Raw genomic sequence first — 24,973 nt, 5'->3', positions numbered from 1 at the left:
GGGGTTTTTGTTTTGTTTTTTCGCATCCAAAAAAGAAAAAAAAAAACAGCCACCAAAAAACAGAAGCCAAGTTGGAAATTTGGCATGGAGTATCTAAAAATTAACATGATACTTTTTGCCAGAGTCAATCTTCTAGGCAGTGACTGTCATAGGCAGATAAAAACATTGCCCCAAGGTCACTTTTACAGGAATTTTCATTTCATACCTGCCTTCAAATGTATCTTGTGAGTACATGTTTTAGAGAAACAAAGGATTGCATTACCGCGCGTTAGAAGAGTTAGGTTCTTTAATGCTGATTAAAGTTCTGCTAAGAGTTTTCTCCAAAAGAAAACACAATTGCACAAAATGTATTCTGATGCTCTAATGGCACAGATAAGTTGAATAGTATCCTTGAGAAGCCACATATCAAGTCAGGATGATTTTGTAATTAAATAGTGACTTTTTTGTGAAAATACCTACGAGAAGACGTTAAAATGAAGTCAGTGAGCAGTAATATAGCACATTTGCACTACAATTTTTGCCCGTATTGTTCTTCTTCCTGCCGGTTATTTCAAAATGATGATGTTGGGTGAGTATTATGAGATTAATCCAACACTTTCTATGCAAAGTGCAGGTACTCCTCGATTTACGACCACAATTGAGCCCAAAATTACTGTTGCTAAGTGATGCTTTTGCTAAGCGAATTTTGTGCCATTTTATAACCTTTGTTGACACAGTCGTTAAGTGAATTGCTGTAGTTAAGTTAGTAACACTGTTGTTAAGTGAATCTGATTTTCCCCATTGAATTTGCTTGTCAGAAAGTTCCAAAAGGTGATCACATGATCCTAGAACTCTACATCCATTATAAATATGAACCAGTTGCCAAGCATCCGAATTTTGATCACCTGACTGCGAGGATGCTGCAACCGTCAGCTGAAAAATGGTTGCAAGTTCCTTTTTTCAGTGCTGTTGCACCTTGGAACAGTCATTAAATCAGTGGTTCTCAACCTTCCTAATGCCACGACCCTTTAATACAGTTCCTCATGTTGTGGTGACCCCCAACCATAAAATACTCCGGGGTGTATGTGATGGGGTTAGCGCGATGATGTGTTTTCCGATGGTATTAAGCGATCCCTGTGAAAGGGTCGTTCAACCCCCAAAGGGATCGCGACCCACAGGTTGAGAACCGCTGCACTAAATGAACTGTTGTAAGTTGAGGGCTACTGTTCCTGTACTCAGCAGCTCTACTGAGTTCAATTGGGCCAATTCCCTTTTAAGTATGAATGAAATGAATGGATTTACTGTAAGCATATAGAACATTGTGCTAGGTTCTGCCAGACATTTATTTTACCCTCTTCTTCTTTTTGCCTCATGATGAAATGGGCAAAAATCTCATTCATGCATTCCAGTGTATAAAGCTGCATTGCTAACATATTTAAAAGGCAGTGGTCTTTCTTTTGGAGCTATTTTTCAACTTGATACCTTGAGCCTCAGAACAGGCTCCCCGCCCCCATGAAGTCCAGGGAGATCTAGGAAACGTGGGAGGTGTTCTGCACCTTGCAAGATTTGACTGTTTATCAAGAGAAATGGGCATTTGATATTACTTTTGAGGCCACCATTTTTCATTGCACAGGTTTTGTTTAATGGTCATATCTATGCCCGGTAATGGAATTGAAGGAGGTAGATTTAGATAGTTGGGGAAAAGATGGGTTCTCATCTTCAATTTGCTGTTTATGAATTACGACTTCTATAGAGATGTGAAATAATGTAGTTCATGGCACATAATTGGCAAGCTCTGCTGTACTTTCCATCTTTATATTTTCACAATCATTGTATAATTCAGCACATGTCTCTTCAGATAACTCCCTCCCTGACCCTTGACCTTAAATAGCAGAAAATGTAACATATGTTTTACGGTGAGACAAATACAAATTTGTCTTTTTTTATTTTCCAGAATACCTAATTTATGACACAGCTAGTTTGATAGTATGAAGTATTTTCAAGTCTCCAAGTCTCTGTGCATATTTACCAAAGTACTATGATGGCTGTATTACTATTTATCCTCCTCCTCCTCCTCCTCCTCCTCCTCCTCCTCCTCCTCCTCCTCCTCCTCCTCCTCCTCCTTGCATGTATACCAAGAGCTTCTGCACTGGAGACAAATTCTTTGTGTGTCTAATCGCACTTGGTCAAATAAATATTCAATTGTGCTACATTGCATCCTTCTCATTTTGTTTTCTTAAATAGTTTAAACTTCTATTACTTTCTGCAACTAGTTGAACATAGATTTATTAAAATGGTGATTCATTGAAAAATGAAGACGTTGTCCCTATCCCTATAGCTTCTATATTTTATCTCTTCTTAACTGATTTTAAACAGTCATGATCATCCTCATCAAAATTTTGCATATGTTCAGGTTCTATGGTACCACAAGTTATACTCCTATTTTGGATGCTTGCCTCACATCTCCAAATCCTCTAGAGTCCTTTATATTATCTCAGTAAGCTGATTTAGCAAAAAAGTAAAATTGGGTATGGACTATCAAATTGAATCTCAAGACAAACAGACAAGAAGAGCATTAGGCAAACAAACTGAGATTAGCTAAGGTTCCTGTTAAAGGTAAGGTAGCATTTCTCAGAAAATTGAAATCCTGGATTTTATTTGAAAACAGAAGACATACGTTTTATTTAATGGTAAAAACTGTTTAGGAGTGCATGGGTCAACTGTTAAATAATATCCCATTCAACAAATTAACTAGAGTTCCAAAAAGATAGTTTGAAAAATTATCCAGTGGTTTGAAAAAATAATCCAGAACTGTCAGAAATCTTTCTAGTAATCTCCATAAACCACCATTTTAATGTCCCTTGTTCCTGAAGAAGATAAAAGTTGCAGTAGTTCTAAATCACTATTTATCTATCTCAAAGTGTCTGTTGGGTCTTTCCAAATATAGTTTCAGTATTTGTGCTTTGACATACTTTAACATACATGTATGCGTGTCCATCATGATGATCTACAATTCCACTGAAATGTATATCCCATCAAATGAAGGAGTCTTTCTACTCTACATTTTGAATATGATATGAACTTGCCACATATTTCTATTGGTTCTGTGGCCTCTAGAATTAGGGAAATCTTTAATCAATCTGATTTAAGTTTCCAGTGAATGTTAAATTACATTCTTTGATTGATGTAGGCTTTTTATGTTCCCTGAAAAGTCTTCAGGTTTTGCAGGTAACCCTATGGAGGGTTATGGAGCTATGGAGACATTTTACTGTATCTCATCTCATACCTCAACAGGCGCAACCTCTTCTTAAATGTTAATAATTTATTAGAGCATATTATTGTAAGTTAGCTTTTTGTGCTAAATTAAATGCCTATGGAGATTCTCAGTCATCCATGCCATGGTTGTCCAAAGCTACTTTTTCAAAAGGCAACTGGACTTTTGTTTTTCCTTGAAGATGTTTCGCTTCTCATCCAAGAAGCTTCTTTAGTTCTTCTTCTTTGTGCTAAATTAGCTTCTTGTCTTCTTCCCTGCCTGCTTTCCCCTTCTCCCCACTTCTTTGATTGTGTTGATTCACAATCAAAACATATATTCCAAGGAAGATGTATATTGAATTTGGATTTGTTGGATTACAGGTAGTCCTTAAATTATGACTATAATGCAGTCTGCTCATTATGGTGGTAAATTGTGATGGTCATGTGAGCAACCTGATTTTACAATCTTCTTTGCAGTGGTCGTTAAGCAAATGACACAGTTGTAAAGTGAATGTCATGGTTGTTGAAAAAATGCTAATAGTTGTTACATGCACCCAGGATTTGCTATGGGCTGGTTTTGCCGAAAACTGGAAGTAAATCTGGTTTTCAGCAAAGCCATCATAAAACATGGTCATGAGACCACGGGACATTGTAAAATGCCATAAATGTAGCCTGGTTTCTGAGGACTTGAAGTACAGTCACATGACTGCAGGGAGGGCGGGGCTACCAGACCTTCAAATCCAGATATCCCCCAGATAGGCCCTTTGTTGCTTATGGACTGATGGTAAATCAAGGATTAACTGTTTCATCTTTCAATACTAACAGTTTCATATTTACCATTTTTAAAAGCTTGATGCAGAGTTCAATGCTGAAGGGATTTGTATCCAAAGAGACACTGATTATAGAAATTTAACAAATTGGTAGCTAGTTGCATTGCTCCCATTTCTGCTATTTCCCGAAAGCATCTTTTAGATTGCAGCTTTGGAACTCCTGCTGTGTGAATTATGTCGTTTCTCTTTAACATAAGCACAATGTTTAAATATTTTATCTGTGAACTGCCTTGCAGAGCGTTCAGAAAAAAAAGAATATAAACTTTTTAATAACAGGTGAAACAGCTAGGGTGAAACTGATAATTTCTCCAAGAAAAGGAAGTTAACAGAAGAAATACCTTAAAAGTGGTATTTGTTTGATTTGCAGTAGAATGCAGCAAATGCAGCAAATTATTCCACTGCAATCATTCTGAACATTACTTTGATTGATTATGTGCCATCACATTATCCATTTTTAAACTATTCTTTAAAATAAATTAATCACACAAGTTTGAATAAATATGATAACTTCAGATAATTGTGACTGCAATTATATGCTGTTTGAGACTAACTAACCAGCAGAGCAATTCTTCTTAATAAAAATGCCTAGAGGTATATATTTGCAAATGGAAATAAGATGCATTGCAATATTATTTAAATATTGTTTCAAATAATGTTACAAAGATTTTGCATGATGCATAATTCTTCTCAGTGGTGAAACCCTCTCTTTTTTGGTATAATTTTAGTGGATTATACCCTCACAAATCAGTTCACCCATCTGGAGAAAATAGGAAACATAATTACAAATGTAAATATCACAAATAAACCAAAGGCCCATGTGGGTTGGTTACATAAAGCTCTTGAGATGTTTTGAACTGCAGCTCTGACAATCCATAGCAATTGTCCTTGCTGGCTGAGAATTTTCAAACTAGAGACCCAGTGTGGAGGTCTCAGACCCAGTGTGGCTACCTTGAATAACTCACAAGCAGAGTCTAAAAGCAAGAATTGTCTCCTATTTTGTCCCTTAGCAATCATATTAGTGACCTGTAATCACAACTTCATGTGACAAGAAATTTCTATCTTTCTTCTTTGCAGTATACATTATATAATATAATTGTAATTCTGTATGTAACACAAAGAATTGGATTTTTTTAAAATAGTCCTGGATCTACTGCTACCCAATATGTTTGGGATGTTTCCTAGAAGCAACTAATATTAAAAATTGGAAAAGCATTTTCCAGCTATTCCACCTTTGGAATAGATATTTTTCTTAGAGAAAAAAAAGACAGACTGGTGGGAAAGCACAGGAGGGTACCAAAGAAAGATGTTATTAAGCTATCTAGACTCCCCATAAAATGTTGAGAAGGAGACAGGCAATGGCATGATAAAAACCTTGGCCAGGAGCATCTCTAGTCATCAGCAAGACTTGTAATTATTCTTGGAGCTGTTTCTTGAACAAGATTTCCCCCTCCCTCTAAAAACAGTATTATTTGATTTATGCTTCATACTGTCTAAAATAGCTTAGGGTGGGAATTTCTTATACATAATTTCCTTTGGCATATTTATCATTTTGAGTTCAATTGTTAACTGGATATAGCTTTTTAAGGGTGGTGTTTTTTGTTTATTTTTGCTAAGTCATTGGTATGGGCAATGTTTTCTTCAACACAATTTCTTACACTGGCGCCTCTTCCTTCCTACTCTCTCTTTTACCTGCAATGATGGATCTTTCTTATTTTCAGAGTTTAAAAAACTTTCTAAAAACAATAACCATACACTGTTGCATACAACAGCAACTTAAAATTAGAAACTTGGGTTTTAAGAAAGCTAGCCTATTTTCTACTTACTTTACATTTTAAGGAAGAAATGCTTTGATGTTATAGCTCATGTGTCATCAGTAAAAACCACAAGAGTTTTCAAATTTAATGAAGCATGGGTATGATTTCTAATCAATATCTTACCAAGCTTTTTATAACTCTGGGATAGCAAATTGCTTTGAATCCTTACCCAATATGTCCTTGTTTCCGTCCTTTAAAACTGGACAGTTTTCATGAGCAAATCTAAATTTAAACAGGCGGATAAGAAAGAAGATTCAAGAGCGAGAAAGAAGATTCAATTGCCACTAAGGGGTAGGCAATTTACACTTTCTGTATGTTTTAACAGTACCAGAGTTGGAAGGGACCTTGGAGGTCATGTAGTCCAACCCCCTGCTCACGCAAAAGACCTGTACTAGGGATTTGAACCACCAAACTGCCGACCTTTCTAATTGACAAGCTCAATGTCTTAGCCACTGAGCCACCTAGTCAGATAATGTTTGGGCTAGAGTTTAATAAGCCCTTGTCATTGACTATGTTGTCCATGGCTGAAAGGCGTTGACATTGAAAGCTTTTAGAAAGGACCAGGCTGTCTTAGACTTAGACACTGCTCTACAGTGCTTTACAGTCCTCTCTAAGCAGTTTACAGAGTCAGCCTCTTGCCCCCAACAATCTGGGTCCTCATTTTACCAACCTCGGAAGGATGGAAGGCTGAGTCAACTTTCAGCCAGTGAGGATCGAACCCCTGGCAGTCAGCAGAATTAGCTTGCAATACTGCATTCTAACTACTGCGCCACCACTACATTGGTTTAAAGGCAATCTAATTACACATTTGTAAGTATTGTATGAATTTTAGAATGTTGTAAATAGTAGAGTACTGCAGCCCATGAGAGTCAATTCCAAAAAGCTGTTTTAGAGCATACCAAAATGCAAACATTGCCCCAATCAGTAATTCTTTAAAGCTGCTACGTCCCCTCCTAGAGCTGAGAGGCAACTTCAGAAAACGGCCTTGAGAGTAGCTTTCTATGAAGGGCAGTTGCATGGTCTCAGGAAAAAGTGCAGTAAAGAATTTCAGGCATACAGTATGTTATATATTGGTCTTCTTTGCTCTGAAATACCTTTTTCTTAGCTAAATCTGAAAGGCTATATAGCAGTGATGGCTAACCTTTTTGCCATCGCATGCCAGAAGTGTGGGGAGAGCGGAGGGGTCATGCGTGTTCGTGCCCACACCCATAATTCTATGTGCCTTGCCCTCCGCACATGTGCATGTGACCCCCTTCACACTCCCCCCGCTTTTGGCACAGGATGGCACGGTGGGCCCAGTAGGCCTGTTTTTCGCTCTCCCCAGGCTCCAGAGGCTTTCTAGGAGCCTAGGGAAGGTGAAAATGGCCTTCCCCACACTCCCAGAAGCCCTCCAGAGGCCAAAAACGGCCCGTTTCCCGAATTCTGGTCCCACCAGAATTTGGAAAACAGGTTGTTTCTGGTCTCCGGGGGGGGGGAGGCCGTTTTCGCCCTCCCCAGGCTCCTAGAAAGGCTCTGGAGCCTGGGGAGAGCAAAAATGGGTCTCCCTCCCCCTGGAGGCCATTTGGAGGCCAGAAACAGTGTGTTTCCTGACTTCTGGTGGGCCTAGAAGGCCCGAAAATCAGCTGGCCGGCGCACGCACGCACGCTGCAGCTCAGCTCGCGTGCCCACCAATATGGCTCTGAGTGCCACCTGTGGCACACGTGCCATAGGTTCGCCATCATGGCTATATAGGCTCCATTAGAGACCATATGTCAAAGAAGGAATTTGAAACGAACAGTTGGACAAAATCAGCATCCTTTTATACTGCACTGTGGAATTCATGAATCTGAAATAGACATAGATTATGTCTATTTCATACAGTATGTGATAGTCATTGATATGCAAACAAATAAGGGCACACAGCTTTCTTTTCTCATATCATTTTACACTAATTCTGTTAGAGAATACTTTGTTCTTTTTTGGCTAGGCCTCGGTATCTTATGCCAGCGGTCCCCAATCTTTGAGGCTTGGTGGCCTGGCTGGGGAGGGGACAGGGGAATTGGGCTGCATGAGCAGTGGGTTGGTGGGCCGTTGTGTGTGTACACATAGCCCTGTGTGAGTGGTAGGCCGGCGCACATGCACAGCTTGACTTGTGCAAGTGGTGGGCTGATGTGCACATGCATGAATGCTTGCCAGCCTGCTGCTTGTGCAAGTCAAGTGGTGCATGCATGTGCGCACTCCGTCCAGTTACTCGCACTGCTTAATTCCAAATAGGCCACGGCCTGGGGGTTGGGGACCCCTGTCTTATATTGCAATGTTATGACTAGAGACCAACCTTGAAAGTAATTTAAAATAAGGTAACCAGTACTAAGACAAACTAAGTCTAAATACAAAAATGTCCCAAGAAAAGGAAAAAACAAGCCTTTTCAATTTAGCAAATTGATTTGATTTCTTGATTCAGATTAGTGTTGAAAACTGCCTTGAACTGGATTCTCAAATCTATTCACTCGGTCAGTTTACTAAAAGCTGTCCCTACGCATGGGCAGGAGTGTCTGAATCATCCAGATCAATTGGGAACTTTGTGATTAGATTTGAGTTCCTCATCCGAGAAGATTTGACTTGACTTGTCTTCAAAGAGAATCTCTGAAAGGAGTTTTTTTTCCTCAGCCCTCATACTATGCAATTAGAGAGATAAGAATCTTAAAGCAAGATACATTCATTGATACACTAGATGAAACAACTCTAGAGCAACTGGGGCATAGATCATAGGTCATAATTTCAAAGGACTGAATGGTAACATTGAAATTGGTCACGTGTTAATGGAAAGCCCTCGCAAATAAAGCTCTATTCATGTATTACAGAGATTTGCGAAAATAGCAACAAAATCACCACTCCTGTGCTGACACATATAATAGTTCATTACTATTCTTTAATTAACTCACAGCCCTCTCAACCTTAGGTCTCACTTCCTGCTATATTTGATAGGAGGTAGCCAGAAATACTTACTCACAATGGTGAGCAGCTTTCTCTTTCTTACTGCGGATATAAAACAAGGCTTTTTGGATTAAAAATTTTGGTAACTAAATTGGACTATATGAGGCAACAGAAGAACTGAAGTCATGACCTGAGATGGAAAACAAACAAACAAAAAAGAATATTTGGAAAGGTCAGATGAGGTTAATAGAGTAGTCATATCATCAGTGGATAATTGGGTAGAAGATTTAATTCTTAACCCATCCTATACGCTCAGAGGTAAATTCTATTGTGTTCAGTCAAGTACTTTCTAAGATAATTGAATGCACCATGGAATCAAATGTACTTTTTAAAATAGCAGAAACATTGTTAAAATCCATCTGAAATTAGCCCTTATCCATTGGAAGGGACCTCAGTCAGACATCAAGAAATAGAAAAAGATTTTTGGGGAAATAAATTTGAACTTATTCTTTCCCTTGAAATTTGTCTACTGATCTGTCTGTCCATCTGTCCACCTATTTATGCTGGGTACAATTTGTCCTATATATTTATTTGAGGATTGAACCAAACTATAGTTATATTTGCATCACATGATATCTTTAAAAAGATTGTGAGTGATAACAACATACTCAATTTTGCATAAGTACTGGGAAAGTTGCCAAACTATAAATTCTTCAATCCAATAGAACAGCAAAATGCAAGCCACAAAAAAGAAAGAAAGAAAGAAAGGAAGGAAGGAAGGAAGGAAGGAAGGAAGGAAGGAAGGAAGGAAGGAAGGAAGGAAAACCAAAGAAATCTGGGTTAATTCATATAGCATAGACACATTTCATGACATCAATGCTAAGGGAAAACTGTTTTCTGAATTTAGGAATTTGTTTTTAGCATCCACACTGCACAATGCCCTCAGCTCTTCCACACAAACACCTTGGTAACTCAAGTATTTTTTTCAAATAATTTTATAATTAAGACAGGAGGGGAGCCATTTTCTGATCAACTGCAGATCTTTAAGAATTTAGTAACAGACTTTCCTTCCACCTACCCTATCCTTGGCAATCTATCTATATTGTCATGATACAGGGAATTTGGTTATGATGTGAAAAACTAGTGAGAATTACAATGGTTGTTAAAGAGGGATGGATAAGATTTCTGGGCAGTACTGGCTGAAATTCTTTTGAAAGGAGATGCAAATTACGGACTAGGAAAGAGGCACTGAAATTGGGCAGATATGGGGAACATGAAACAAGAAGGGTTGGAAAAGGAACATATCTTACATCAAGAGTTTAAACATATTCAGTACAGTTGTGTCTGATTCTTGAAGACTGCCATTTTCTTGGCAAAGTTTTTCAATAGTGGTTTGCAATTGTCTCCTTCCTAGGGGCGAAAGAAAGTTTGGTGGCTTGAGGTCACCAAGCTGGTGACCTTGAGATTAGAAGTCACAGTCTCCTGGTTTCTAGCCTAATGTCTTAACCACTACACCAAGCATTCTCTCCCTCCCTCCCTCCGTCCCTCTATCTCTCTCCACACACACGCGCGCGCGCACACACACACACACACACACACACACACACACACACACATGAAATAATGTTAAAAAATAAATGAAAAAGTGTATAAATACCGAATAGGGAAGAAAACTGGCACATATGGCCTTTCAGAGATAAAGTTCAGGACATTGGTGGGAAGATTCCTGATTTTTATTAAGTGCCATCAAGTTGTGTTGACCCATAACAACCATAAAGATAGACCTTCTTCAAACTGTACAGACAGACAAGAAGAATTAAGAATTCCTAGTTTTATTTTTAAAGGATCAATCTCCTTCTGAGCATTATATTTTCCCAAATAGCACAATATTGATATTTATCTTTGTTGTTATGAATGAGTTAACATCAAACCATGTAAATGGTAAGATGTTCACCTTCTCCTAAATCATGTGCAAAGTCTGTGAAACATCCTCCTGAGATGAAATATGCCAATAAAAAAAGCATACATATAGCTTGTTCTCTTAGTCTAATCTAAATCATACTTAAATTATTCTTATGTCAGAGATACTCCTTGGATAGTTTTATGTTTCTTAGGAATTTAAGAAGTCTAAAAGCACAACATTCTTCTATCTACACATGCAATAAAAACTAAACATAAAAAGGAATATGATAAACCCACAAAGGTTTCTCTTAACAGATTTTATTGATGTCAAGCTTGAATCTATTACAGTTTATCTGTGGCAAATAATAAGGAAACAAATATTCTCAGTAACCAAACCTTTTAGAGGCCAGAATTAATACATAGATCACCCAAGGAGAACAATTCTGCTGAGAATAAAGAACATGAGATTGCCTTTTCCAATATGATCCCTTCCAGAAGTATAGGGATTGAAAGACCCAGACGATTTCAGCAATAGAGTGGTCAATGCCTGGAATGCTCTACCTGACTCCGTTGTTATGGAGCTTCAACCTTAAACTGACTGCTGTGGACCTCACACCATTCCTAAGAGGTCTGTAAAGGGGGCATGCATAAGCGCACCAGTGTGCCTACCATCCCTGTCCTACTGTCCCCATTTATTTGTACTCATTTCATGTGCTCATGTCCATGTTTATACTTATATCTGTTATTTCATACATGTTTGACAAACTAACTAACTAGTTTGTGGTGGTATTCAGCCAGTTCGCACCATTTCGGGAGAACTGGTTGTTAACTTTCTGAACAGTTTGGTGAACTGGTTGTTGGAAGAAATCATTAGGGCAGAGAACCGGTTGTTAAATTATTTGAATCCCACCCTGTAAATAACTAAATAAAATAAAATAAATTCCCAGCTCCTATGGAAGACCAAATTAACTCCATGGGACTTAGTTTCTCTCTCTCTCCTTAATTGGGCAAGGACAGGCAATCACCTCTGATAACTGGCCTTTTTGCAGCCTGTTGTCTAAAAACACAGAGGAATAAGTCACCCATTCATGGAATTTGCAGAAGACTCCTCAGATTCTAAAACTCATGTGGAGTTTAATGCAGTCTAAAAAGCAACTACATGCCATGTGTTTCATCAATGAAGGGCACCAGCTACCTTATTTTTCAGAGTATAAGACGCACCTTTCCCCCGCCAAAAATAGGGTGAAAATTTGGGTGCGTCCTATACACCGAATGTAGCCCTGCCCAGCCTCTGAAACGGAGGTTTCAGAGGCTGGAAAAAACCCTCTGAAACCTCCATTTGAGAGGCTGAAAAAAAACAAAACCCTCTGAAATCTCCATTTGAAAGGATGAAAAAAAAAGCCTCTGAAACTTCCATTTGAGAGGCTGAAAGGCTGAAAAAAAAGCAAGGTGCAGAGCTCACAATCAATGAACCTGTTGCTAAAGTTCACTTCTGGGAACAGCTGATTGGGGGTATTCTGGCAGGCCGATCCACCCACCAATCAGCTTTTTTCTTATTTTCCTCTCCCAAAACTAAGGTCCCAGTGCGTCCCAGCACTGACAGGTGCGTCTTATATTCTGGTGCATCTTATAGTCTGAAAAATATGGTAATTATAGTTAGCAATGCTGTAAATTATTTTATGACATATGATAGATACTAGAGCTTGTGTAGTTCAACAACTATTCAGAAAAAGTCCTTTGACTATAAGTACAGGTAGTCCTTGACTTACAGCAGTTCCTTTAGTGACCGTTCAAAGTTACAACAGCACTGAAAAAAGTGACTTATGACCATTTTTCAAAGTTACCACTTTTGTAGCATTCCCATGATCATGTGATCAAAATTCAGATGCTAGGCAACGGGCTCATACATACGACAGTTGTAGCTTCTCAGGGTCATGTGATTACTTTTTGCAAAGTTCTTGACAAGCAAAGTCAATGGGGAAGCCAGATTCACTTAACAACCAGGTTACTAACTTATCAGCTGCAGTAATTCACTTAACAACCGTGGCAAGAAATATCGTAAAATGGGGCAAAACTCACTCAATAAATTCTCACTTAACAACATACATTTTGGTCTCAATTGTGGTCATAAATTGAGGGAGTATCTGTACAATATGTATGCCATGTACTTTGAAGATGTCATTTTCCAATCGCTGTGTTTGTATCAGTTACTGCAAGTAACTGGTAAGTGTAATAAAGTTTGTGCTCCTGCATTTCTATTCCTATTATTATGCTGAGTCTAAACCTCCCTGTACATTATTAAGTCACATGGTGCAACATTTCTCTGATCTAAAGTGTTCCAGCTGAGTATTTAAAAACCTCATTGAACTACGGGTTGCAATCTGAAAAAAAAGCAACCTTGTTTTGTATTATGAAGTATTTACCAACTTGACATTTTTGGGAAATGCTAAAAATATGCTGTCTCTACTAAAGCATGATTCTTTGGGGTGTGTCTGAGCATCAACAAAAGAAGAGTGCTCGGATATGACAAGAAATGCTTATGGCTGCAAATTTAAAGCATGTCTAATAATACCCTTGCAGCCTTTTTGTTGCATAGACTTGCACACTGTGTTTTTATTGTTATCGCTGTTTTGCTCTTCTTCTTCCAAATACAGCCTATCTTTTTTCTGAGACATGTAATCCTTATTGCAGGTAGTAGAGAAGCAGCGTTCACCTATGCCATCATTGCTGCTGGAGTAGCCCATGCCATCACTGCTGCCTGCACCCAGGGGAATCTGAGCAATTGTGGTTGTGACAAGGAAAAGCAAGGACAGTACCACAAAGACGAAGGATGGAAATGGGGAGGCTGCTCTGCAGACATCCGATATGGAATAGGATTCTCCAAAGTGTTTGTGGATGCAAGGGAGATTAAGCAAAATGCAAGGACTCTCATGAATTTGCACAACAATGAGGCTGGGCGGAAGGTAGGAACCTTTGCTAAACTCCTAATGTGGCCGAGCAAATTATTTTGTATTATGTATGTGCATGTGCTATGAAGGTAATGTCGCTTCCCATTTAACAAGGACGTGAATTTGCATATCAATGGACTTTCAGGAAATTATTTGCACCAGGGTTGATGTATCACAATAATAAACCAGAAAGCAACAAGAAGAAAAACGTATTCATAATGAAATAATATTTTGGCATTAATCATGTATGTAGCTCAGTGATCAGATCTTTTTCTTTACTCATGGTTTACTTATTACTCATGAAGTAATGAGTGGGTCATATGTGTAAGACGGTAAGATAAAAAGTTAGTACCAACCTATTGCTTTTAAATAATAATTCTGTTTGGGACAACTCAATGCAGGGAATAAATCTCATGGTTAGAATGTACTTTTCTCATTCTGTATAAATAACTGTAAAACTGGCAAGATGGGACTGAAAAAAATGATTATTGTATATCAAAAATAGTTTCTGTTTACAAATTAAGAATCCCCAGAATAATTTCATAATTTGATGTTTGATCAGAATGGTTCTCCAGAAATCTTTCATTTCTGTCACATGACCTGTTAGCAATAGCAATAGCACTTAGACTTATATTCCCCTTCACAGTGCTTTACAGCCCTCTTTAACAGAGTCATCATATTGTCTTCATTTTACTGACCTTGGAAAGATGGAAGGCTGAGTCAACTTTGAGCCAGTGAGGATTGAACTCCTGGCAGTGGGCTGAGTTAGCCTGCAATTCTGCATTCTAACCACTGAGACATCATAGCTCCTATTTCTTGGAAGCATGGCAGCAATCTCTCCCCCCCCCCAAGGTATAGCTATGGGAATATCCACCTGGTCTCTGTTACCACACACAAGGTTTAGGTTTTGTTAAACAGTGATTTTGATGATAATTATTTCTGCTTAACAGATTTTGAACATAGCACTTTGGGGACATCATAGGAAACTGAAAGACCTTTATTTAGGTCTTTGTATCATCTTTACCATTTGATATTATTTCTGTGATGTTTTTCTTCCTTATCTGGGAAAGATATCAAACTGAATGGAAATGGCCTGTGTACTTCTAAAGTGTAACATGGAATTAGGAGCTTCTTACACAACTTCAAAAATTAAAGCAAAGCACATAAACCAGGAAAAAGACTGTTCACCTAATATGAATGCATTTCTTATACTATCAATAGCCACTGTTATGAGTGGGTATAATGGTTATTTTCATGGGCAGTAAGACTATCAATGACAATCAGTCATGATACCAATATATCACTTTTAGGAAATATGCTTCTCAATGTCAGTTGCTGAGAAAGTGAGGAATTACTGTAGATACAGTAGTACTGAATAGAATAGAATAGAATAGAATAGAATAGAATAGAATAGAATAGAATAGAATAGAATAGAATAGAATAGAATTTTTTATTGGCCAAGTGTGATTGGACACACAAGGAATTTGTCTTGGTGCATACGCTCTCAGTATCTACTTCCCACTGGCACCCCAGTAGGAAACTGGACATGTAGAGAAGGCTTTTTTTAAAATCTACTTGCCATTTAAATGAAATGCAATTAGCAAAATTTATAATTTTTTGAATGCTATTTTCAACTGACCTTCCCATGTACATTTATTCTAAATGCATGTATATTGCATACCATGTAACATATGAGTTGCAATCTACTTTTGATCAAATAGAATGTAACCCATAAAATCTAATGTTATAATGTTATAAAATGCTTGGCCTTAAAATTCCATAGGACTTTTTCTTGTTATTTTTTACTGCAACAGGCATAACAATATTTTCCCTTCAAAAACAATACAAAGGTTCCTCACAATAGAACAGAACTAATACTGTACTTAAATGTTAATGGGACAATGCTCCTATACAGTAATGTCTATGTAACAGCAGCCTAACCACAATGTGACTGAAATGACAAAATGTGCATTTTGACACCTCAGTACAAGCTCTGTCTTTCTATGCTTTTGTTATAACATAGTCAGCAAATATGTAAGGAATTTGTGTCACAATGTCACACTGCACATTTTGCCACCTTACTTCCCTTACAGACATCTTTTAGAGTGGCACAATTGTGTATGTGAGAACTGTTCATGCTGGGGAGCACATGTGTTTGAAACTGAATTCAAAGCATTGCGTAATCCTAATATGTATAGTGAATATTCACATGTTAAACATTTCTTGAATATCATGTGAACAGATGTAGTCTTTGCTGTATTAATGCAAATTTCGGTAGAGCATTGGAGTCCCAGATTGTTGGTAGAAAAATTCCAACGCCTTCTAATAGTGGGATCAGATAATTGATAGAGAATGCTCAAAGTTCTACTCACAGTATTGCATGGCCAATCCATTTTTATAGAATAGAATTTTTTATTGGCCAAGTGTAATTGGACACACAAGGAATTTGTCGGTGCATATGCTCTCAGTGTACATAAAAGAAAAGATATGTTCATAAAGAATCATAAGGTACAACACTTAATGGTAATCATAGGGTACAAATAAGCAATCAGGAAACAATATCAATATAAATTGTAAGGATACAAGCAACAAAATTACAGTCATACAGTCATAAGTGGAAGGAGATGGGTGGTGGGAACAATGAGAAGATTAATAGTAGTGCAGACTTAGTAAATAGTTTGACAGTGTTGAGGGAATTATTTGTTTAGCAGAATGATGGCATTCAAATATGTAGAGTGTAAAGCGAAAGTGGCTGGTAGATACTTTGCATTTAATATTAATAATGACAACTTGAGCATGACAACTTTCACTTTGTAGAAGGCATTATTAGGGAAAATTGCATGTGTGCTGTCTTTGGCCCTATAATATTTCCCCCACAAATTTAAAGGCTGTTTAGTGGGCAGATACTTATATATTTGCCCAATGTGGAGCAATTGAATTGATTTTGGAGTTGTTGGCAATTTCTTGTTTCTATAATCCAGCACAAGACTGTTTAACATTATTAAGGAAATCCAGACAAGCTCATTTATGAAGATACTAATAACTTTGATGCTTATTTCTGCAATTTAAACGAAGGTTCACATAATATAAACATTGGTGAAATGGCATTTTTAAATGTAGAATTTACTTCATGGATAATCTTCTTCTTTATCTTTATCTTTATTTGATTTGTATACTGCCCTACTCCTGAAGGACTCAGGGCAGTGAACAGCCAAACAATGAAATACATAAATACAAAATTTAAAAACAGGATAAAATCGAATTAAACAATTTGGCCCAGACAAATTAAAACACCCCAATCATTTAAAAAACAGATTAAAATTTGCATATTAAAAAGAAAAGAGGGAAAAGATTAGGCCAGGCCTGTCTCGTGGAATAAAAAATTCTTCAAAGCGCGGTGGAAGGTGCGCAGATCCAGGATGCTCCGTATCTCTGGGGGGGGGAGCTCATTCCAGATAGTAGGTGCCCCCACAGAGAAGGGTGTCCCCCTAGGGGCCGCCATTGTTTGGCTGACGGCACCCGGAGGAGCCCCTCTCTATGAAAGCGTACCGGCCGGTGGGAGGCTATTGGTGGTAGTAGGCGATCCCGTAGATAACCAGGTCCTAAGTCATGGAGCGCTCTAAAGGTGGTAACCAAAACCTTGAAGTGCACCCGGAAGACCACTGGGAGCCAGTGCAGCTCGCGCAGGAGAGGTGTTACATGGGAACGCCATGTCGCTCCCATTACCAGCCACACTCTGCGCCAGTTGGAGCCTCCAGGTGCTCCTCAAGGGGAGCCCCATGTAGAGAGCGTTACAATAGTCCAGGCGGGAAGTGACAAGGGCATGAGTGACCGTGAGTAAGGAGTCCCGATCCAGAAAGGGATGCAGCTGGATAATAAAATATTTAGTATAAAAATCAGATCAAATTGCTATACCATTTGAGTCTTTTCAGAGTATTTGATTTGGAATATGATTACATGCCAAATGACCATTTAAAGAGATCAAAAATAGTTACAGCATAGTAGCAGGTAAAAATATGGTGTAGTGAACACACTAATCACAATAAAGCTCTCCTTAAATAGATTGGCTACAGAGCTTATCCAATCAGGATGCAGAATGACTCAGCAATGTTCTTAAAGCAACATAATACATTTACACAATACAAACATACAATGTTGGATTATATATTGCCTGGCCAACTAGTTAGGCAACGACCATTTCCTAACACTTTTGTTGTTGTTAAGGCATACCATAGTTATCACTGAGATTTGGAGAATTATTAGAATGCTCTACAATCAAATTCCATTAGTGCAGTTTTAATATAATTACATTAATCATTATTTGGTGGTGATTGTTAATTAGTGATTTCCGGTTCAGTACAATGCATAGTTTACTCGTTTGAGGATGCTAGGATATCTTAACTCATTTGAGGATAATATCTTAACCAGCTCTTTCCTAATCCATTAGGAAAGAGCTGGTTAAGATAGTAAGGAGAAGAAAGTATTTGATGAGCAGAGAAAGGCCAAGCAATTTTATATGAAGGTCATCATATGACACAATTCATTAGACTGTCTTCTTTTTCATGTTGTGTTTTAATTAGTGCTGTTTGGAAAATTCTCTCTCTCTCTCTCTCCCCCCCGCCACCTTATTTCAATTGGATAGATAATCTAGTTTGAATATTTGATGAAATATCATCAGTTGATGTTAGGTTCATCTGATTATTTGATTACAAGCATAATGGTGGAAGGGAATGTGTGAGGAATATTCTGTATTTCATGGTCAATGGTTTCTCAGGAAATATCCTTTCTTTCAGAGTTCTTTTCTTGTTACATTCCAGTAAGAGCAATATTAATAACTACAACATTTAATCAATGTCAATTATGCCATCTATTCCTTTATTGTGTATAGTAAAATAATCTAAGAAGAACTTTATCAGACCAGTTCAAAAAAGTTATTGTGCTTTATCCTAGTTTAGCGCCCACTAGTTGTCATTATAAAACTTCAAGAAGGATACGAAGGCATATCTTGTTCTTTGCCAATTATTCAGAGCTGTTCACTGATTTTTGTAGTATAATGAAGAACTATGGTTGATCATGATCTATCAATATTCAGCTTCATTGAAGGATGTTATACACTAGCCTCTTGGCTTCAACAATCTGAACCTCAACAGAATTAACTACTCACCTAAAAGCCAGAAATCAATTAAATTAAACATGAATCCAGCCAGGTAATGTTGATCCTGTACAAAAAAAGTATTATGGATAGGGCCCTTTTAAAGATCTATGATCATTATCACAATTAACTTTCTTTTCTGTATCACGATCCTGCATCTGGTATATAATGTGGTGTGTAATCTAAACACAACTCATTGTCAGTATTGATAAACAGAGAATCTGAGCAGGTGATACTGGAATTTTAAAAATACAATGTAATTTGGTAAACACACTTACCTTGCAATAAGTCCTATCTTTTTGTAGAAAAGAATAATATTTTTTTTAAATATTAAAAAAATTAAACCATCTGTAGTCATATTCCCGACTAAAGTAACATGAGCTGCTATTGATTAGCTTGGCCATGGTAGCTTTGATATGGTCATCAGGTTTGAGTTTTATTGATGTTCCCATCCTCTGTATTCTCTTGGTTGCCAATATGGGTTAAACTGTGAATCTTAAATTTGAACCATAGGACACACCCATAACTTTTCATCAAGTATAGTTTTGTGCAATTCAGTAAATATTTCCCATATCCTTGCTGTCTTATACTTTTACTATATAATATGCTTAAATTGTTAAAACTGAAGTATTCGCCAACATAACAGTTATCATTTTGAATATTTTTCTAGCTCTCAGAAGGAGATTTTTGAATAGTTCTGCATGTTGCCTCATTTTGGCCCCTGGCACCTTAGTTACTGTGGCAATAAAGCAGCAAGTTGAGAGCTAAATCAGTTCCAGTGCAGATCTCTGCCACAAGGTGGCTGCTTGAAAATCAGTTTGTGGTTAAGAAAAGCCTTGGCTTTTATCAAAGTCAACTTCCTTTTTAATCAAGGTCTTGTGAGAATATAGCAGAAGAAGTGTATTATTTAATGGATGCACTAGACAAAACAGAAGAGTATTTTCAAGCAGGAATTTTATAGAATAAGAGCGTGTGTAAGAAAGAGACAACGCTTTTTCAAGGAAAAACATTCGATTACAACTCTAAAGAAAGTATACTCTTTCTCTCGCTTGTTTTCTCTCTTGTGACCTTGAAATTCAATGAATGGAATTTTGCATCAGCATTACATCATATTACACATAACGCCACATTATGAGTCATTGTGATAAATTACGACCCAGGCTGCATTAGAAGACTCCTGTAACCAAGGACTTATCAAGGTGGCTTTTTATTTGATGTGCCTCTTCATTGCAGGACTTAGGTGAGCTGACTTAGTAATCCTATCATGTCGTGTGCTGGGAGCACTTTATATTTCCTTCAGCACTTGAATTGAAATCTGAGGCATCAAACAGTTGAAAGCGAATACAATAAAGAACAATGCAATGTGCAGTTATCAAAGATGAGGTCATAACTTACAATAGGAATACACACAGAAGTACCAATTTATTCTAAAGGAGATAAAAAAGTTAAGAGCAATTGAACTACCCACATTTTTAAAAGTGTAATGTGGCAATGAACAATTCTGTCCATGTAGCTCAGGAGCATTCTTACTATTAATGGCTTTCTAGGACTGAATTTGAATTCTTTACAGCCATGCCTAAAGGCCTGAGGGATTGAACCAGATACTCCTTCTGTGCACATGTTCTGCCCCAAAGCCACAGTTCTTCTCTTTGTATGTATATACATACAATCTGAGGATGTTTTGTAAAATAGGTTATGTGAATCTAGACTCTAAAGAAATGGACCCAGGCTTTTATCATCTTTGACCACATAAACTTTAGTAGCAGAAGAATTAATTAATGAGGAAAGAAAAAGAAACCAAAAGATAAATTTAAAAGTTCAATACATGATCAAACTTTCAAGGAATCTCCTCACAGGCTGTTCAAATGATCAATGACTTATGCATTTACATGTTGCACTCCTAAATCTGAATAATGTTATTGGTTTCATAAATACCTAGCCTAGCTTTTTTAAAAATACCAATAAGCTTTTTCTTTCCTGTCATTGCAACATTGCAATACAACCAGGGTTCTCTGTGTGTGAACAACATCAAAATGGCAGATGCAACTGGACAATGGAATGCTCTGATCTTTTAATAGATGTATCATGCGTGTTAAACTGCATTTTAATGTAATTGTCCTCCTCCATGGACGCACTGAATAGTATTGATGATGTGAGTTTTTAATTGTCTTCTTACCTTCTCTTTAGAGTCTTGCTTCTGATTTCTAACACATATTGCTTGAGAGGGCCATAAACTGCCATTTTAACCATGGAAAAAAGTAATTGTAAACCATCCTGTTGAACAAAAGACATATGCTAACAAAGCATGGTCTCCATGCTAGCATAGGTTCATGGAGATAGTATCACAAAAGGAAACTTTCCTCCCCCATTCTTGATGTGCCACTCTTAGTCTGGCCTTTAAGTCAGGTATCTTTGAAGAGAGAAAATCTGCTGTACTAGTATGGAAACCAAAAATATGTGCTGTAGCAGTCAGCTATCTCAAGTCATGCCAGCAGAAAAAGCTTTAAATGCCCTCATATGTTTGGAACGTTTGAAAATTGCCATAGACTCCAGGAAGTCTAGAAGAACATCCTCCTATTGAATAATTAAAAAAATGATGGAGGTTGCTCAGATACCTCTGGAATCAAGTGATATTATGGTATCAGCCACAAAGCCATCTAGGCCTTGAAGCTCAGGTGTTAATCATGCCATTTAAAAGCCATTTTCTGACTTTGCTGTTGTTTAACATTGCTGATCTTTGCTTTAAAGCCTTCAAGTGTTTGGCCATTATCCAACAGAGCGAGGTGTTTGTGTGTGGGAGAACTGCTTGTGCAGCTAGATGTTGATTTGATATCTTCCATGCAGCCTTTTGTATTACTGAAGACACAAGCCTAAGGTTGAAAATGCTCTTGGGTATAGTGTAACTATTACTCTACTATGCATATACCTTTCGGACCTTTGTGATCTTAAAAGATGCTACACAAAGAAGGAATTCTAATGTTATGTTTTTATTAAACAATCTAAATCTTACATGTATCCTTGCTTCCAATCAGTTTTATTTAAAAGCTAATCCCATTGATTACAGTAGAATTTGTTTCTAAGTGTGTATTGAGAAGGCATCTTTATGATGCAGAGGTGGCAATCCAGGGTCCATAAGATAACTGTGGATCTATGATGCTCTTATAACGTATCTTCAGCTCCTGTCATTGTGCTAATGAGGCTTGATGGCCTTGTTTGCTGCCAGAATTGGCACAAGGGTATATATTGAGAGCTGGAACAGTTTTTCTTGGCTGTTTTAAATTCATTTTGAGAAATTTGAGAATAAAGAGTTATATGATCTTTTAAATATTTTTTTTTCATTTTCTTACATCACAACCTCTCCCATTATTGTGTCCTGCAGCTGGAAAGAGTATGGATTATAATACTTGTACATATTACAAAGGGCAGAAAAATTTGCCATTTGTTTTTTCTGACTTTTAGCAATAGCAATAGCACTTAGACTTATATAGTGCTTCATAGTGCTTTTACAGTCCCCTCTAAGTGGTTTACAGAGTCAGCGTATTGCCCCCAACAACCTGGGTCCTCATTTATTTTTTATTTTTTAAAATTTATTATTAAATTTATACCGCCCTACTCCCGAAGGACTCAGGGCAGTGAACAGCCAAGAGATAAAATACATATAATACAAATGTTAAAAAACCATTTAAAAATACATTAAATACTTTGGCTCACAAACAAATTTAAAACACCCCAATTTATAAAACAAATTTAAAACAATTTAAAAGGGAGGTTAGGCCAGACCAGCCTGCTGGAATAAGAATGTTTGAGGGCATGGCGGAAAGTGCGCAAATCCGGGATCCTCCGTATCTCCGGGGGGAGCTCGTTCCAGATGGCAGGTGCCCCCACAGAGAAGGCTCTTCCCCTGGGGGCCACCAGTCGACATTGTTTGGCTGACATTTTACTGACCTTGGAAGGATGGAAGGCTGAGTCAAGCTTAAACTGGTCAGGATTGAACTTCCTGGCAGTTGGCAGAATTAGCTTGCAATACTGCATGCTAACCACTGTGCCACCATTCACCGACTTTTACTACATCCTATTCTCTAATTAACTTCCATTAGAATTTTGTTTCACTAACTTGTCTATTTTGATCAAAAAAATGAATTTGAAACATTTGACTCTTCTTGACTCTTTTTTTCCTTTTGATAATAATGGTGAAATGACAGACAACAATTCTTCATGTCAAGCTTTATTCTTTTTTAGTTGCCATTATCAAAAGGATTAGCAATAAGTGAGGATTCAAGGCAGCAAGACAGATCAGCATTGGTGGTGTTCAAAGATAAGGTTGGGAAAACATAGTTTTAATTGTAGAAAGCAAGTTAAAGGCAAACCAAGTTTGAAGACTAGTTAATAAAAGTGCTACATTTGAAAGCTTCCTAGAAAAGTTGCTATATAAGAATTGTATAGAGTTCTATATATTCATAGATACAAACATACATACATTCTTAGAACCTGAATATTTATTTTGGAATGATATGAGACCAAATTCCTACTTAAAATATTTAACTTCCAGTTTCCACTTTATAGTTAAAAAAATAAAATATAATATAATTTTATTTGTTCTATTTGATTTGGTTTGTCAAATTGATACAGATAAACAACTTAGAGGAATAGCGAACATTCTCACAATAAATTGTCAACTTATTCCCAGTGACATTTGTCTTCATCATCTCTTTGGAAAAGAGACTGTAGATGGAGCAGAGTCTAGTTTTTGGGATCCTTCTTGCTCTCTGAGGCTGGTTCCTTTCTTGCAGGACATTTCATTGCCCAACTACATGACATCATCAATTCTAGATGGAAGTTTGGTTTTCTCTCTGTTTATAGACAAGTGGCTTGCCCTGTCACTGTTGGTGTCAGTGTTTTTTTTATTCTCTCAATTCAGCTATTTACTGTTTGTTTGTCTGAGTAGGTAATTCCTTGATTGGACTATTGTGGGTCCTTGAATCATAGAATCATAGAGTTAGAAGGGATCTTGGAAGTCTTCTAGTCCAACCCCTTGCTCAAGGCAGGAGTCCTTATACCATCCAGAACAAATGGTTGTCCAGTCTTTTCTTGAAAGCGTCCTACAATGGAGCAGGGGTGAAATCCAGCAGGTTCTGGAGAATCGATAGCAGAAATTTTGAGTAGTTCGGAGAACCGGCAAATACCACCTCTGGCTGGCTCCAGAGTGGGGTGGAAATGGGGATTTTGCAATATCCTTCCCCCAGGAGTGGGGAGGGAATGGAGATTTTGCAGTATCCTTCCCCTGCCACGCCCTCTAAGCCATACTACCCCCACCAAGCCACGCCCACAGAACCAGTAGTAAAAAAATTTGGATTTCATCACTGCAATGGAGTAACCATAACTTTAGGAGGCAAGCTATTCCATTGATTAATTGTTCTCACTGTTAGCAAATTCTTCCTTATTTTGTGATTGGATCTCTCCCTCTGATGAGCTTTTGTTCATTGCATCTTGACCTACCCTCAGGTGGTATGGAAAATAAATTGATGCCTTCTTCCCTATGACAGCCCTTTAACTATTTTAAGATTCCTATCTTGTCTCCCTTAAGCTTTCCTTTTGTTAGGATAAACATACCTAGTTCTCTTAGCCATTCATTTATATTCCAAATTTGTTACCATTCTTTGTTGTTCTTCTTTGCACCTTGTTGGAAATCTGGGCAGCAGTAACCCAGAAAGCCTCTTAGAGTAGCTTGGAGCATGTAAGAAAGATATGGCAGAGAAAGAAAAAAATGAGAAAAGAAAGATGTTAATCTGAGTGTTTATCTGGTTAATCTAGATATTTATCTGGTATTTATCTGGGTATAGGTTGCTGGACAGGATGTATTCTGTATTGTTTCCTTCTTAGCTTTTTTATTGTTTCTTTTGAATGGTGTGTAATTGTGTGTAAAGCAATAACACTAGACAAACAATGAAGCAGAAAACAATTCCCTAATCAAGGAACTACCAAGGAGAAAAACTTCCCTTCACCAACACTGGCAAGGATAAGCTAGTATATATACAGTATATAAACACTTAAACAGAGTGAACTTCACACTCACTAGTACTATTTATGTTACCTGGCCAGATACAAAAACATCTGCAAGCAAGCAACTAAGCCCAGAGTGTATTAAGGATTCCACTTTCTCAATTGCTATATTCTTTAATACAG

At 37.5% G+C, this 24,973-nt stretch overlaps 1 protein-coding gene across 4 annotated transcripts in view; it reads left to right on the top strand.

The window, feature by feature from the left end:
• WNT7A (Wnt family member 7A) overlaps nucleotides 1-24,973 on the top strand; it is a 52,343-nt gene that overhangs the window by 15,054 nt on the left and 12,316 nt on the right. For all 4 annotated transcript variants that reach the window (XM_034437701.2, XM_034437719.3, XM_087887812.1 and 1 more), the window contains exon 3: nucleotides 13,382-13,653. In XM_034437701.2, the coding sequence (XP_034293592.1) occupies nucleotides 13,382-13,653 (272 nt within the window). The remainder of the gene's footprint in view (nucleotides 1-13,381; nucleotides 13,654-24,973) is intronic.

The sequence above is a fragment of the Pantherophis guttatus genome, chromosome 2 (genome assembly GCF_059756535.1).
Source record: "Pantherophis guttatus breed Tessera chromosome 2, ASM5975653v1, whole genome shotgun sequence".
Taxonomy (NCBI): domain Eukaryota; kingdom Metazoa; phylum Chordata; class Lepidosauria; order Squamata; family Colubridae; genus Pantherophis; species Pantherophis guttatus.
Note: the sequence above shows the minus strand (reverse complement) of the source record. Positions and strands in the feature narration are given on the sequence as shown.